General features: G+C 33.3%; 1 protein-coding gene across 1 annotated transcript; it reads right to left on the bottom strand.

Annotated features, from left to right (window-relative positions):
- Window positions 1-1,072: 1,072 nt before the first annotated feature.
- LOC110029630 (chaperone protein ClpC1, chloroplastic) lies at window positions 1,073-17,466 on the bottom strand. The gene is made up of 10 exons (XM_020732002.1): window positions 17,349-17,466; window positions 11,107-11,702; window positions 8,974-9,089; window positions 8,522-8,644; window positions 8,033-8,218; window positions 6,764-6,979; window positions 5,848-6,065; window positions 3,599-3,674; window positions 3,431-3,520; window positions 1,073-2,492 (listed from the first exon to the last, which is right to left on the bottom strand). Exons 2-10 carry the CDS (start codon window positions 11,663-11,665, stop codon window positions 1,311-1,313), a joined length of 2,766 nt encoding a protein of 921 aa, XP_020587661.1. The 5' UTR covers window positions 11,666-11,702; window positions 17,349-17,466; the 3' UTR covers window positions 1,073-1,310.
- Between the last annotated feature and the right edge of the window lie 311 nt (window positions 17,467-17,777).

Here is a 17,777-nt window from a genome sequence, read left to right as displayed (position 1 = left end):
CTCAGGTACAGCTATTGTGAAAATTTTGGTGGGTGTTCCTGATTGAATGCTGAAAAATATATTCTTTATGCTGTTATTTTCCATAAACTTAAGAAGATATATATCTTTCTTTTAAAAAATGAGGCATTCAACATATAATGTAAGCTATGCTCGCAATCACATAGTAAGGGTATTTACATGTGTCATGCTGAGTTCCTATGTATTTATATATCCTCGCACCAAAATTTTATATTTTATATTTATACCACCCAAAATTAAGTATCATATTAAAAAAATTATAATTTGAACTTCCAAGAAAATGACATACTGACGCATAAATAAAGTAGCATGTCTGTAAAAATTGAAATTTAGGTGCATAAAAATTGACTGATATGTATGCGTATTTTTTATATATTGCAGGCTCCTACATTGTTTATATTGATTTGCAAACAAAAATTAATTTGTTAGAGCAGGTACTGCACGTCGTAGTAATTGATTATCATACATTTAAGCTGTCTAGCAATTGAACAAGCAGTAATACAACATGTAGAAGCGGACTAATCTTTTCACAAAGCAATCAGATTTTTTATATTATTTTGCAAGTCACGAATTGAATAAAATAACTTTATATATTGAAACTTCTTTTAGATTTTTTTTTTAGTAATGACTACTTATATCGTATTATATTCTATTTTATTTCTAATTTTTTTATTTTAACACAACATACCAAAATAAATTAATTAAAGATTATTTCCAATATAAAACAACAAATTTTGAAAACATGTAATATAAATACTCACGAAAAAGATCTAAAATAATAAAAAAATTATTTAAATAAAAAAACTATCAGAAAACCTTGCATGCGCATTTTTTCCTTTAAAAATGGGAAATTTTATATAACTACAGCAGTTCTTAGAATTTACATATCAAACACCTAACATTTAACATGTACAACTTCAGCTATAAATCTATGTATCAAAAAGTTTGAGTTAAAAAGTTGATGAAATTGCTATTTTTAATGTGAATAAAACAATTTGAGTGCTATTAATGTAAATATACAAGAATTGTTATATGCACCTTCAAAATAAAAAGATTGCACTGTTTAAAACAACAAACTTTTAACTATAAAAATATCATCATCATTCACCATACTTTACCTAACTGCATTATTATTTCATTAAACCCTATTTAAACCTAACCCCAGAACTCATCTCCAGGTTGCATAGAACCCTCTTCTCCACACTCAATTAAAAGTCTTACAACCAGTTTACTACACATTCATTCTACATCAACATAAACCACACCCCATCTCGCCGAAAAGCTGCATTGCGTCAGATCGACATCGCCGGACTAATCGTCTCCGGCGCGCCGCTGCTACCGTTCAACACCGTAACATTTCCATCCGAATCGACATCGACGATCGCTGAATCCCCTTCCTTTATCTCCCCAGAAAGCATCTTCTCAGCCAAACTATCCTCCAAAAGCCTCATAATCGCCCTCCTCAATGGCCTCGCCCCATAGCTCGGACTATACCCTTCTTCCACAACCCTATCCCTAAACCTCTCAGTCACCTGCAACTCAATGTCCTTCGTCTTCAACCTCTGGAACACCTCCTTCAGCATGATGTCGGCGATCTCCTTCACCTCCAGCTTCGTCAGCTGCCTGAACACGATCATCTCATCGAGCCGGTTCAGGAACTCTGGCCGGAAATACTGCTTCAGCTCCTCAGTCACCAGGCTCTTGATTCTGTTATAGCTGCTGTCCTTCTCATCATAGTCTAGATCAAAGCCGATTCTCCGCCCTCCTTTCTCAATCACGCTGCTGCCGACGTTCGACGTCATGATCAGAAGCGTGTTCTTGAAGTCAACGGTTCGGCCCTTGCTGTCGGTGAGCCGGCCGTCCTCTAGGATCTGGAGCATCATGTTGAAGACGTCCGGGTGAGCCTTCTCAATCTCATCGAAAAGAACAACGGTGTACGGACGTCGGCGAACGGCTTCGGTCAATTGGCCACCTTCGGTGTAGCCAACGTAGCCCCGGGGGGGGGAGCCGATGAGCTTCGAGACGGTGTGGCGTTCCATGAACTCGCTCATGTCGAGGCGAATCATGGCATCTTCGGAGCCGAAGTAGTAGGCGGCAAGGGCCTTGGCAAGCTCCGACTTGCCGACGCCAGTGGGGCCGGAGAAAATGAAGCTGGCAATGGGGCGGTTAGGGTTTTTTAGGCCGACACGAGCGCGACGAATGGCGCGACTGATAGCCTTGACGGCCTCGTCTTGGCCGATGACGCGCTGGTGAAGTGTTTCTTCCATTTTGAGAAGGCGGTCGGATTCGTCGCTGGAGACCTTCTCGACGGGAATTCCGGTCCAGGAGGATACGATATGTTGGATATCTACTTCGGTGACGATGGGGCCGGCGTCGCCGGCCTCACTCTCGGCTTTGCTCATTTCCTTGCCTTTGTCGATGAGGGCAGAGATTTGGGCCTTCAGCTCCATCTCTCGGTCTCTCAACTCACCAGCCTGAAACAGGAAGGTGGAGTGAAAAATAAGCATCAAAGATAGGAGCATGTACAAACTTAGCACCCAATTCCTGTGTATTTATATATCTAAGGCCTAAACCTCACATTTTACATGTATACCATCCAAATCTTTCATATCACATCAAAAGTACCACCATTTTAACTTTAAAAGGGTGAAATTATACCTTTCATGCATAGATAAGATGGAATATATGTAAAAATTAATGTTTAGGTTTAGATATGTAAATACATAGAAAGTGAATGGTATGCATAAAAAGATTCCTCTAAGATAATAAGGACCAATCCAAAGAAGCGATCTTTTTTAGTCCCAGAGTTCATGAAAGTGTTAAATTAATCCCGATTTTTTTAAGGAGCATTTACATATATAGCACACAATTCTTATGCATTTATATATCTCACACCTATACTTTCATATTTTCACACATAATTAATATCACATCAAAAATAGTACTATTACTATATTTTAAAAAGTGAAATACATCTTTTCATACATATATTTCAAGCACCAAAATGCTATGTATAACTTAGATGCGAGAAATGTAAACACAACAGAATTGTATGTTACATATGTAAAATTCATTTTTTTTTTATCGGGGCTAAAATAGTTCTTATGACCGATTATTTCAAACAATATTAAAAAAAAATCAGACTACAACGATACTTCTATAAATTTTGAGACTAAAATGGCTCGCTGTGAAAGACTCACTTTTCTCATGGGTAAAATAAATTGGGGCATTTACATACAAACCACCAAATTCCTATGTATTTACATATCTAACACCAAGATTTGGTTTCTACATTTATATCACCAGTATGTATGCAAAAATTGAAGTTTAGATATTAAGAATATAAATATATAAAAATTAAGTGGTATTTATGTAAATCTTCTAAATAAAATTCTGAGAAAATTCATAGTACCTTCTCGAAATCCTGGCTGCGAACAGCTTCATTCTTATCTTTGGTGATTTGTCGGAGCTCCTTGTCCAGTTCTCTGGCATCCTCAGGGAGCTGCAGGTGGAACAGGATAACAATGAGAAGACCGGGGCACAAATTACTGAAGTAAGAAACCTACTGTACAGTATTTACTTGAGCATGTCGAAGTCGAACGCGAGAACCAGCCTCATCAATCAAGTCGATCGCTTTATCTGGTAGGAATCGATCGCTGAGAGAATATAGTAATTTATCAGATTAATAAAAGATTATAGTATGGAAAATTAATTGATAATGTATAGATATGCAATTTGGGAAAAAAGAATAGCCATATTTCTATCTTATCATTGGGGAAGCTTCTTGAAAAAGGGATTGGTGATATGCATAAAGAGGAAGAAAGATTAAATTTTAATATAGATGAGGTTGAATCTTAATTTAAATTAATTGGTTTTGTTCTTGCAATCATATTTCTGTAAATAGAGATTGACAAGCAATAACTAAAACGGAATATTTTGATGAATGAAAAATATTGTGAGGTTGATTAAAACACTCCAAGTTGTACATGCAAAGAGGAAGATTAGTGCTCTCTAGAACCAGGATATGCACGTAGAACACTCCAAGTTGTATATGCAAAGAGGAAGATTTACAGACATAACACTCAATTCTTATGCATTTACATATCTAGCACATAAAAATCAAATTTTACATACACGTCACCTTATGCATAAAAAGATGTGCTTCACTTTTCAAACATTAAAATGGTGATATTTTTATGCGATATGAAAGATTTGGGTGAAATAAATGTAAAATTTAAAGTGTAGGAGTTAGATATGTAAATATATAGGAATTGGGCGGTATGTATGTAAATGCCCCAAGATTTTTCTTCACCCTAAAACCAAAACAGAAAAAAGAAAACAACAGCAGTCAACTTTTTTAACCATGGAGCTTTTATCACAATCTACATCAAAGAGGAGGCACAATCTGAGTTCAATTAGAGTAAGTTGAAAAAGGCTATATATTTTGAATTTTTAAAGAATACATGCTGTAAAAAAAATATAGGGGCATTTTTACATACATACCACCTAATTTTTATTCATTTACATATCTACACCTAACCTTTGCTTTTTACAGTTACCACCGGATTCTTTTATATCATATCAAAACTACTATCATTTTACCTTCTAAGAAGTAAAATACACATTCTCAAGCATAAGGTGGCATGCATGTAAAAATTAAAGTTTAGGTGTTAGACATGTAAATACAGAGGAATTAAATGATATGTATGTAAATCTTCAGAGAATATATTATCAACCCATCCTTTCTACTAGTATCAATGAAATGATAAGCATCTTAGGTTATATTTTTGCTCAAAAAGAGAACACCAAAGCATATAGGTACACATTGAGAGAGAGAGAGAGAGACAGAGAGAGAGAGGGAGGGACTATACAGCATCATCATTTACAGACTATACTAAAAAGACTGCATACAAAGAGAGAGAAAGGTGGTAGAAAGAGAGGGAATATGAGAATGTCCTTTTTCATAGCATAATGAATTTCAACACCTCCCAGGTAAAGCTGAAAATGCATCGTGCAAAAAAGGGAACAAATAAACAGCTACACGTAGTCTTAGAAAATAAAAAGTTTCATACAAAAATATCCAAAAAAACTTGGATCAAAATCTGGAAGTAATCTGCTCTATCTTTTTTTTTTTTTGGGAAAATTACATGCATGCCACACAATTCCTATGCATTTACATATCTAACACCTAAACTTTACTTCTCAAATCTTCCAAAAAGAAAATACATCTTTTCCTGCATAGGTAAGATGGCATATATGTAAAATTTGAAGTTTGGAAGTGAATAAATAAGAATTGAGTGGTATATACATAAATCTTCCTTTTTCTCCCACTCGTGTCAAATCTTCATTACCATACGTGGTCCATCCACTTGTTCATTATTCAGAAAAAAGGAAGCTAATTTCCGATGAATTTAGCAAATGAATGACCGACACGGTCGGAAATTATAAAATCAAAAGAAAATCAAATGGAAGCCATGGCACAACATAAGGCTAAGAGATGCAGACCATTCAAGAGTAGCAAAACAAATAAGGGTAATTTACATACATACCACCCACTTCCTATGTATTTACATTTCTAACACATAAATTATACTTGTTCCATTTATACCACCTAAATATTTCATATCATATCAAAACTAACACTATTTTAACCTTGGCGCATAGGTAAAAAATTTGAATTTTAGGTGTTAAATATGCAAGTTCACTGGATGGGAACTGAGAGGTATCGATGTAAATCTTCCAACACATAAAAGCATGCAAAAAATATACCGATAAAATTAGCTTAGAAGAGCATAGCAAATAGAGAGAAGAAGAAGAATCCAAAGAAACCTGATATACTGATAAGATAACTGTGCAGCAGCAATGAGAGCCTCATCCGTGTAGCGAAGTTTGTGGTGAATTTCATAGCGCTCGCGAAGTCCTTTTAGAATTTGAATTGTTTCATCGACTGTTGGTTCAGGTACTTTAACAGGTTGAAACCTCCTTTCCAATGCAGGATCTTTTTCTATGTGCTTTCGATACTCATCAAGTGTAGTGGCTCCAATGCACTGACACAGAACAAAATAAATTCAATATTTTATTTTAAAAAAGGCATATATAAACATAAATAGCATCAATTCTTATATTTTTTACATTTCTAGAATCTAAACTTCATTATTTAATTTTATAACGACCAAATTTTTTATATCACAAAAAAAAATGCCACTGCTTTAACTTTTAAAAAGTGAAATATACATTGTCATGCATAGGTTTGGTGCCGTAAATGTAAAAATTGAAGCTTAGGTGTTAGATAGGTAAATACATGAGAATTGAGCGGTATATGCATGTAAAACTTTTTAAAATAAAAAATAGCAAGGCAGGCAAGTTCCTGCAGAATAGAAGACAAGGCCTCCAACATTTACCATAAAAAATGGCAAGGTTAACTGGAGCCGAGTGTATTGTTAAAACATACAGGACTAGACGATTAATAAATTTTGGGATATCTACATACATACCACACAGTTCTTATGTATTTACATATCTAAAATCTAAACTTTCATATTTAAATACATTAGACTTTAATCATTAATATCACATAAAAAATATCACCGCTACTAACTTTTTAAAAGTGAAGTATATCTTTTTGTGCATAGGTTTCATGACACCAAAATTTTATAAATGTAAATATCAAACTTTAGGTGTTTGATGTGTAAATACAAAGGAATTGTGTGCTGTGTATGAAAATTTCCAATAAACTTTATATTACCTGCAGTTCACCTCTAGCAAGTGCAGGTTTCAAGATATTTGCGGCATCAATTGCACCCTCCGCAGCTCCTGCTCCAATTAATGTGTGGACCTCATCAATAAAGAGTATAATCTCATCACTCTGTTTGATTTCTTCCATTAATTTCTTCAACCTTTCTTCAAATTCTCCACGATATTTTGTGCCGGCAACAAGAAGGCCCATGTCAAGAGTGATCACCTAAATAATTCCGGCAAAAAATTTAACAAATTCAGTATAGTTGAATGCGTATGAAACAAAGAAAAATGATCTCTAAACCAAGGCAAGTGTGGTAGAAGAAAATTGTTAAAAAAAACTTTAAATGTTGCAAATATAATTGAAGAGAGTAAAGTGTCAAAATTCTTTTGACTCATTACATAGGGTCACTTTAGTCCCAAAGTCTACAAAAGTGTCAAATTAATCTCCAAACTCTTTAAATTGGGTTGAAACAGTCCTTCGTGGGGACTATTAAAAGAATCTGAGAATTAAATTGGCACTTTTAAAAACTCTGGGACTAAAATGACATCCTGCAGACAAGCAATTGGATTATGGGAAAATAAATAAGGGAAATTTACAAAGCTAGCACATAATTCAATATATTTACATATCTCACACAGAAACTTCATATTTGTATACAGAACACTTTGGTGAGGTTAATCCATGCATGAAAAGCAGTATTTAACATCTAAAAAATGATAGTAATGCTATTTTTTGATGTGATATTGAAAATTTGAGTGTTATACTTAAAAATATAAAAGTTACAATGTGAGATATGTAAAGACATAAGAACTGGGAGCTAGTCTGCCCAAATAAAAAAAAGAATTTTGCAATAAAGCTGTGAAGGCACAAAGGTGGAGATTAAAATACAGAAAAGCATGAGAATTTAAAAGTGTCAAATCAAGTTTGTTTCTAGTTCGGGTTTAGACCGTAATTAACCCGACCCGAAACGACTTGACACAAACTCGGCCCAAATACTAAACAAGATGAGAAAGTCCAACTAGAACACGGCCCGGCATTAACCCATTTAGCATAGGGCATAACAACTATTCTTATCAAATTCAGGTAGATTTCGAGTCAATTTCAAGTTAATTTCGGGTTAAGGGATCAGTTTTGGGCCAGGCTCTATCCAAACCTGATTAAAAATTATTTGAGTCGACTTGAACACAGAGTAGCTCGGATCTAGTTGTAAGTGTTGGACAATTTTTTACACAACTACGTGAATTCATAAAATTCGTCAAAGCAGTTCAAAAATACCTTCTTTCCTTCAATTGTCTCTGGCACATCCCCATTTGCAATGCGTTGAGCTAGCCCTTCTGCAATGGCTGTTTTACCAACTCCAGGCTCTCCAATTAGGCAAGGGTTATTCTTTGTTCGCCTACCTAAAATCTGGGTAACCCTCTCTATTTGCTGCTGCCTTCCTACAACAGGATCAAGCTTACCCTACAGAGAAAACAGAACGGTTAATATTAAAAACGAGGAAGATTTAAATATATATGCCACTCAATTACTATGTATTTAAATATCTAGTACCTAAACATTAAGTTTTACATATATGCCACATTAATTATGCATGAAAAGCTGTATTTCACTTTTAAAAGTTATAATAATGGTATTTTTGGATGTGATGTATAAGATTTGGGTGGTGGAATGTAAAAAAAGAAAGTTTATGTGTTATATATTTAAATATATATGAATTGGATGGTATGTATGTAAAATGTAAATGCCTCTAAAAACAAACTATACCTCCTCAGCCAACTTCGTAAGATTAGTGCCATACTCCTCAAGTGTTGGCATCTTATTCCCACTGCTTCCCCCTCCAACTCCAGCACCAACAGCTTCTGTGCTCTCACCAACCATCCGAATAACCTAATTGTAACACAAAAAATCAGAAAGAAGTTTTCAATACATCAACATTGTTCGCCCAAAAAATCAAGGGGAAATTTTCATACGTAGTACACAATTATCATATATTTACATATCTCACAGATAAACTTTCATATTTGCATACATAGCACTTTGGTGATTAACCTATGCAGCAAAAGGTGCATTTCACTTTCAAAAATGATAATTGTGCTATTGTTGTGATACTAAAGATTCAAGTGATATGTTTGCAAACATGAAATTTTTGGTGTGAGAAATATAACTGCATAAGAATTGTGTGCTATGTATGTAAATGCCCAAAATCAAAAATATACCTGTGTCCGAATATTGCTTGGGTCGGCTCCAAGGCTCTCCAACACACGAGCTGCCACACCTTCACCCTCGCGAAGCAATCCAAGTAGTAAATGCTCTGAACCTATGTAATTATGACCTAGAATGGAACAATTTTCTATTTGAGAACACATCCATTTGATTTAGATAGAAAAATATAATTTCATTCATCTATATTCATCAAATATACCATTGAAAATACAAGAAAGATGGTAAATAAAGACAACTCAGAGATCTTAAAACCAAAGCATACAGGTTCGGGCATTGGAAATTATTTTATTAAGGCCAGATTTTGACAAGAAAATTGGCAAACAAACTACAAAAGTAATGCTCGGATTTCATAATTTTCCAGCATTTATTTTCATTTTTTTAGACAAGAACTAGAACAAGGGTTCTTTAATAAAAGAATAGAAACCAATCCCATACTTTTATTAGATAAGCCCAAAACTAGGTTGGATATAGAGAAATTCATTATAAATGCATCAGCTAAGATTGATAGCTGAGACATGCATGTTAGAAACCAAGGAGTATACTACTTCAGCCAAATTCTTTAATGGTTGTATATAATGATGAAGATGATATGACCCTTAATAAGGGTTTGCTTTTTCTTTTGTATAAGACCTCTCGCATTGACATTACGAATGACTGGTAAATGAAACTTTACTACATATTAATACCATTGTTTTTTTCTTAATTGGTCAAAGTTTATGCATAATTCTTCTTGCACTCTTCAAGTTATGTATGCAAAATTATTTCTTTCAATATTGCTTAAGTTTAATTATGTGATTGTTTCATCCTTCAAGAATTTTCTAACACAACCCACTCCTCGTAAACTCCATAAAAACCTCATACCCAACCTCCTCACCAATTGGATAATGAAAAAGAAAAATCCAACAAGTTCACCCATTCTAGCATCAAAGCAAATTTCCTTTTTTTTTTTTCAATTACCTTCTTTAATTTTGTGTGCTTTCTTTCACTTCACTCTCTTTAATTTCTTACTCCTACCATCAGATATGGCACGAGTAGAGAAAGGCTAGAGGTAAAACACATAAATTCATAAGAATGAGGATAAATAACAGAAAATTAACTCTAATACCAAAATTCATAAAGTGGTTGTCAGATTTTTCTTCTTGCACATATGGACTTGTGAAGTCAATAAGGAGAGCAAATGGAGCTTGGAAATTCTTGAGAAATGGAGGGAAAAAAAGACACTAAATTAAATGTAAGAAAATTAAAAGAATTCACATCTCCATATACACAAAATTGGGAGAAGCACTTTGAATACATAGATTGGAAGAATTCCTTATGCAATTTAAAACAATGTGAAAAAAGCAATCAATGGGCTCAACAAGCAATCAAATGTCATTCATCAATCATTCATAACGTTTATACAATACATAGGTATATAAAATAAAAGCAAATACTAAATTCAGAATGACATCGTGCTTTTCATTTTACATTTAATATAAATAAAATAAAATAAAATGCTGCAAAATTAGGCTAAATTTGATAATGAGTCAATTTTTTTTTTTATTTAGATCAACTCTTATTAATCTAGTTCCACTACTTGTGATTGGCGCATAAGAAACTGGAAATACATGAACAACTGCGGCAGACTACCAAAATTTCAATATATGCTACGGTTTTGGAAATCCTAAGATGTATGCCAAAATTAATTATCCTCGTTTACAAAATAAGATAAAATACTATCTTTATTCATGAAGACTGCAATTTTTTAAAGAAAGTTGAGCTATAGTGAGTTTCATTCAAGTTCCTTGCTCAAAATATAAAATTAAAAAGAAAAAGTAAAATTTGCATACCAAGCACACAATTCATTTGTATTTACATATCTCACGGCTATACGTTCATATTTACATACATAGCATTTTGGCGCTTTAAACCTATGCATGAATAGGTGTATTTCACTTTTAAAGAGTGATAATAGACTAATAGTGCTATTTTTTATGTGATATTAAAGATTTCAGAGTTATTTGTGTAAATATGAAAGAAAAGATTTGAGAAATGTAAATGCATCAGAATTGTGTGTTGCGAATGTAAATGCCCCTTAAAAAATGATTATAAAGGATGCGAGAGATATAAAAGAATTCATAACATACCTAGTTGACGGGCTTCTTCCAAGGAGAGTTCTAGAACCCGTTTTGCACGTGGCGTAAATGGTATTTCAACAGCAACAAACCCGCTGCCTCTCCCAATAATCTTTTCCACTTCGACCCGAGCATCTTTCAGATTTATACCCATGGATTTCAGAACTTTAGCCGCAATCCCCGTTCCTTCACCAATAAGACCTAGCAATATCTGTTCAGTTCCTACGAAATTGTGCCCTAATCTTCTAGCTTCTTCCTGTGCAAGCATGATAACTTTAATGGCCTTCTCTGTGAAACGCTCAAACATAGCCACAGCAACGCCCCTTATAGCTTTTCCCTTTGGAGCGGAGATATAAGCCGCTACCATTGAATGAAAAGCATATCCAGATTTGGAATTATGATCTAATACATTAGAATACCGCAATCCAGAATATCCTTGGAACCTAAGAGGATATAAACGGGGACTACAGAGCATCCTGGCGGCTCTTCGGGAACCCCTAGAGCCTCGACTGCGGCCAATGCTAGCCAAACCAGCTGGAAGGGTGACAGATTGAACGCATGCCCCAGCCATCTTGATTGATGGGTATGAAGAAATTGCAGATATGTACCTGAGGTCAGAAAATACGCAAAAAGATTCCTCAACATAATTAGTTGGTACAAGCTGAGGCATTTATAAATCAGTTGGAAGCGTGCAAAATAGATGAAATAAATCAATCTCAGTATGACAAAAAGGTACAGTCAAATCAATAAAATGAATTGGACAATCAGAACTAGCTGTAAAAACTCCTTCCCGTTGATAAATTTGTTTCCAACGAACTGTATAATTGTAAAATTAAATCAAGGAAGATTTAGATACATACCACTCAAACCACTCAATTCCTATAAATTTACATATCTAACACCTAAAGTTCAATTTTTATGTATATATCACCTTACTTATGCATGAAAAGGTGTATTTCACATTTAAAAGTTAAAATGATTTTTTCATTGATATGAAAGATTCGGGGAGTATAAATGTGAAAATCAAAGTTTAGATGTAAGGTATGTACGTAAATGCCCCTTAAATCAATAGTATGGACAGCTACTTTGCTGAGATGCAGATTCAAACGGTGTGATTTACCAGATTTCTTGGACAAGTAATTGACTAACGTAATTTGATTTAATTCATCTACCATAAACTTTCCATGTACTGTGAAAGATGAAAATGGTCTAATTCAGGACAAGCAATACGTGGTATTTTACCCCAACGTGGCCTTGGGATAAACAAAATGTCGGAACAAAGCTAGCATTACTAGCAATTGTTAAGGAGCATCTCCATTTTTTCTCGAGGGTTAGCACAAAATTCTACACAGATGATTTTATGGGCATACACAAATTTAGAAGTCATCATTATTAAAAAAAGGAAGATCAACAATTTATCGTGAATTTTGTTAGTCTGGATTAGCATTAAGCAAAAAAAATTGTTGCAAATGTTTGTTTGCCATCTTCACCCCGTTACTCAAGTCAGACATACTAAATAAAAAAAAAATGAAGCGCCAACGATTGTTGTTACTTTTAAGAAATTCGAGAGATGCATCATATAAGATTATATAAAAAAAGATAATGTGTAGGCACTTGGCAATTGTTGTGAAATGTTACATATTCAAGAGAGACAGACACAGTAAGTTTTATAAGTAAATGAAGCAGGAAAATTTTTACAGACAAATGAAAGTGAGAAAGAAAGGCTGTTATGATATGAGTGAAAATAGAGGATAATTGCTTGGCTCTTATGATTATGGACATGGTGAGCAGTTTCAGTGCAGTTGAACCTAGTCATAATGCAAATAGTTAATGGAAGAGGAGATGCACTCCAATAAAAATAACAACCGGACATTAACTCAACTATGAAAGGAAAAGAGAAAATTGCATAATAAATGAATTTTCAAGATAAAAGAAAAGCACAAAGAAAATAAGAGATATAAAACAAGGTTGATAATAAAAGTTCAACAAAAGAAATGTATCAAGTTTAATAAGATTCCTCTTCACATTGTTAAACTGATTACTATTCACATGCTAATTTGATCGTAGCCAGCTTTGTGAATCCTTATTTTATATTTATTCTCATGAATTATTTCATGTAAAGTTGAACCTAGTCCATGCAAATCATTATGAACAATTATTAAATTACCGTCAGTGTACACTTCCTTTCCTTTAGAATCCTCTATCATTAAATTTAACTACCCATCTTTCAACCATTCATTATATATAAGCAAACCATCAAAAGTTATTTTCAACAATTTTATCTTCAATAGATGCAACTCCAATTATTGCTCTAATATAATCATTCATCCATGCATTATTTCAAGGCTTACCAAACATTCATCTTAACATGGTCATATGTGTCTACCAATGATATTTTTTTATTTTCCAATCATAGAATATAGTAAGCCTTGTTGCAAATTTAGAAAGCTTATATTTAAGCCACCATGATATCCTCTCATCACATTATCACAAAATGTTTTTGAGATACTTCTCCATTTTAATCACTGATGCTTCATTATAATATATCTCCATTTAACTATATAATATAACCAATATATTTAGCCTTATCATGCTGAAGTACCAATTTATTTGCTAATAATATTGGTCAATAATTATCATTATCACACTCATTATAACAGTGCATCATATACTCTCTCCCCTCTACTAATTCCAAGTTAATTTTCGTCTAAATTTCTCGGTAGTTCTAAATCTTCATCTGTATGAGTAAAAGTCTAACTAGGTAAAATTATGTGTCCTGAGCAAAGCATACATCAAGGTACTTCACCCTGAATATCCTTTATAAAAATCTGCTTAAATAATATGAAAGACCTATATTCTATAATGAACAATGGCACAGTTCTATTGTAATTGAAAACACATTGTTCACTACTCAACTATTCATAATATCATTCAATGCTCGATCATGAGTATTTCTAATAACTTCAGCATCCTATTTAAACATAGATTTCTTTATTAAGGCAGCCAACTGAAATCATATAGTATTCAATTACATCTTGTTAAGATTAATAAAATCATATGAAAATCTTTTCTCTTCCTCGACATCAATTATGAGAGCACATGAATAGCTTTCAAAACAAGTGCACCTGCCATAAAACCACATTGATTATTCATTTGTTAACGTACTTTGCCAAGTGTAATTGTCATTACTCACTTTCAGAAGCTTTATTCCTCTATACTTACCGCAATGTTAAATATCACCTCTAATCTTAATTATTAATACCAAATACTACTTCAACCATTACATATCAGTTTAGTCATCAAAATTCTATTTAAAAAAACTTGTTGGCAAATCACTACAGTCTGCCATATAATTCTCCAAGCAATGCTCAACTTATTTGGACCTAAGGTTGTAACTCTATGTATTTCTTTAAAGCTAATTTTGCTTCAACTTCTTGTGATCAATGAAAAATATATTTTATTACTTTTTCATCCTCCTCCAAAACAATTTCTTTCACTAAAACACAATTTAATAATTCTCAAATTTAAATTTTCATATTTATTAAACGTCATTATCTTTAAATAAAATATTCTTACTTCACTTTAAATGCGTCCAACCTGATCAATATTCTTACTTATCTCTAAATTATCAGTTGCCTTAACTAATTTATATACTTTTCTCTATGTCTGCAATACTAAATCTAAGAGAAAAATCGTCAAAAGTATTTGCTTTTAATTTGCTATAAAATCTCAAGTTTTCTTACAACTATAATAAGCCAAAGTGATATTTAACGTTAGCCACTATAGAAAAACATTTCATTTCTTTAATAACCTTTTGCATTTCACTCCACTAAGTTTCCATGATAGTACATGATATATTTTTAAACTCCGATAAAATTTTTAAATTATTCTTTTTAATGGAACTAAATAGCTAATCCGGTTATTAAATTTAGCTCAATTGAAGAATATAAATTTTGTCTCTTAAAAACTTACATTGAAAATTTATAATTTGTGAATGAAATTTTCTTTCTCAAGTATAAATAGGTTCATGGCTCCATTTTTTGAAATAATTAAGCATTAGTTTCATTTTTTAAAGTGTGAGATTATTATTAGAATATAATTGGCAATTATCAAATCAAATATAACTTTCCCAACGCACTTCGGTTTCCTATTTCATACTAAACATAAGTCATCTTATAGCCATTCTACCAAAAAAAAATATATATCCTTATGAATCATTCTCGAATAGTATCAATTCTTAATCAAGCATACATTGTACCAAATCATCCATTTTTTGCAAAAAATGAATTCTTAATCAAGCTAACATTGTGCAAATTCATCCATTTCTTACAAAAAGAAATGAGATTTTAAACTCTCAATCTAACTTGAGAAACATTAAAAACAGGTCATATTTATAATGGACTTATTTCAATAGCATGCTAGGGGATATGATTGCAATAGACAAGCTAAGGCTATGCAAAGCCTTAGTTAACTCCATGGGCAATAAGGAGGTATCACACAATTAATTTCTATGAGTCATTTAATGTTTTGACAATATGAATTAGCTTCAATTCAAAATAAGTTCCAAATTTTCAACTTTTCTTGAATTTATAGAGATGTATGAAGAATGTGCTTGTTGTTGGTGGTGCTGGTGTAGCCTAAAAGAAAATCAAATAAGAATCTACAACTTGAAAAAAGTAGATGCAATGGATCTTATAATTACAACAAATAAAAGGAAATTAAATGGAGAGAAAAAACTATCACAATTTTAGATGAAAAAAGAAAAAAATATATGCGCCTTCTTTTTTCGTGCTCATGGTTAACTGCTTTGGTGTGATGCAATTGTAGTGGTGTAGCATGGTGGTGTGGAAAGCAAGCATAGTTAGTTTGGAGAGCAACACTAAAGGAAACAACACAATGACATTGGAGAAAAGTATTGCAGTGCCAAAATAATACCGTTTTTCTATGAATAGCAAATACAGGTCAAGGATTTTAATACCTATTCCTCCTAGACTCATACTTCATTATTTGGACCTCTATTATACTTCTCACAAGGTTTAGGGTATTGGAAGGAAAGAATTATGATGTACCATCCACAATTATAATGGATATGTTTTTGTGGGCAACCATGGACAGATGAATGTCATCATATTTGTTTTTTTTTTTTTTTTTTTTTTTTTTTTTTGGTTCAATGTCAAATATTTCACTAGCCATCTTTTATTCTAACATTCCAATAGAATAAGTTATATTCCACTTGAGAACAAGCACAAGAACATACAATATGAGTGAAATTCTGAGACAAGATGTTTGGATGTTAAATGCTCGTGAGGTGACTAACTAGTGATATTTAATCCACTGATAGAATAAATTAGAAGCACAAGATAAAAACAAAAAAGGAAATGTAAAAAAGAAATAATGAGGAAGAGAAGTAAAAGATATTTATATATTATATAAAATTTAAGAACAAAAGTAAGTATACAAATAAGATACAACAATTAATACAATGTTGTGTATGCTTTTCGCAAATGGCTTAGAAGCAGTGAGAAGCTAAAAAAATCGAAAAAATATTTAGGAGATGGGCATAATAATCAGTAGAAAAAATATTTAATATATGATATGAAATTATAGTGATTCAAAATACGTCTACCCTTTGTTGAAACCATCCTGTTGTCCGCAGTTTTTAACTGTTGCCTTAATGAACCCTAACCAAAATAGCTCTTTAGCAGTAAAATAAAAACATCAGCCATTGCCATAGCACAAGATCTACATCAGGCAGCTAATCCGTTCATCAAAATTTCACAGACAGAACAAAGCATAGCCCTGGCACTGCATACCAAAAATAACTGAATAGCAGAAAAACCAAATCTATGCACAGCAGGGATGGCATAAATCATCAGAGAAACTTAGTAGAACCATAAAAGTTGCTTTTCACAACCTGCAACTCCGCATAACCGCATATCCACCAAGTATTCCAAACTTGAAATTGCACGATTAACCCTAACATGCTTCTCCCTTACCCCACATTCACAAAGCAACTAAACATTCCAGAACAAGCACTAATCTCAAAAAAGGCCAAATCTCAATATTCCCTAACAAGCATCAGATCTCCACACCAGATCCATGCAGCTGAAAATCATGTCATAATACATCGCATCCACTATAAATTTAACGACCTTAAATCGACAAAACTTAAACAGAAAGCAAAGAACCATAACAGTTACAAGAAGATCAACTAATCACCAAAATAAAAGCTAAAAGGTGAAGATGCAGCGTACCTAGAGGATCAAGAAGCAGGTTTGGTGGAAACCTAGCTCTTCCTCCCCGAAGTGATAAATGGAAGCTCGTAGGAGAGCAGCGTCTGATTTCTTCCAATGGCGAAATGTGAGGCGTGGCCGAGGATAAGCCGCATTGTTCTCGTTTTGTCTTCTGTTCTCGCGATTTTTTTATCGAACCGGTTGAGCCGGTAAAGCCGCCATCGAACCCGGTTCATTGAAGGGCTATTGGGCACTCAATTGTCCTGGCACAACTTAAATTTAACCCTTTTATTATATGAGTCAAACAATTTATTATGGACTGTCTAACACAAATCCTACATATGGCTAATTTAATTTAGATAAGACTCATCGAGCCTGCTCGAGCTTATCAAGGCACGTGCTCGAGCTAATCGAGGCTCGGCTTGTTCGTTAGCAAGCTGGCTATACTAG

The sequence above is a fragment of the Phalaenopsis equestris genome, unplaced genomic scaffold (assembly GCF_001263595.1).
Source record: "Phalaenopsis equestris unplaced genomic scaffold, ASM126359v1 Scaffold000600, whole genome shotgun sequence".
NCBI classification, from domain to species: domain Eukaryota; kingdom Viridiplantae; phylum Streptophyta; class Magnoliopsida; order Asparagales; family Orchidaceae; genus Phalaenopsis; species Phalaenopsis equestris.
This window is presented reverse-complemented; position numbering and strand designations above follow the sequence as displayed.

Coding starts and splice junctions, on each gene's coding strand:
- LOC110029630 (XM_020732002.1), bottom strand. CDS start 11,665: ATGGCTGGGGCATGCGTTCAATCTGTCACCCTTCCAGCTGGTTTGGCT. Junction 9,090..11,106: donor GGAAGAAGCCCGTCAACTAG/GTATGTTATGAA, acceptor GTTCCATTCTAG/GTCATAATTACATAGGTTCA. Junction 6,066..6,763: donor TTGCTAGAGGTGAACTGCAG/GTAATATAAAGT, acceptor GTTCTGTGTCAG/TGCATTGGAGCCACTACACT.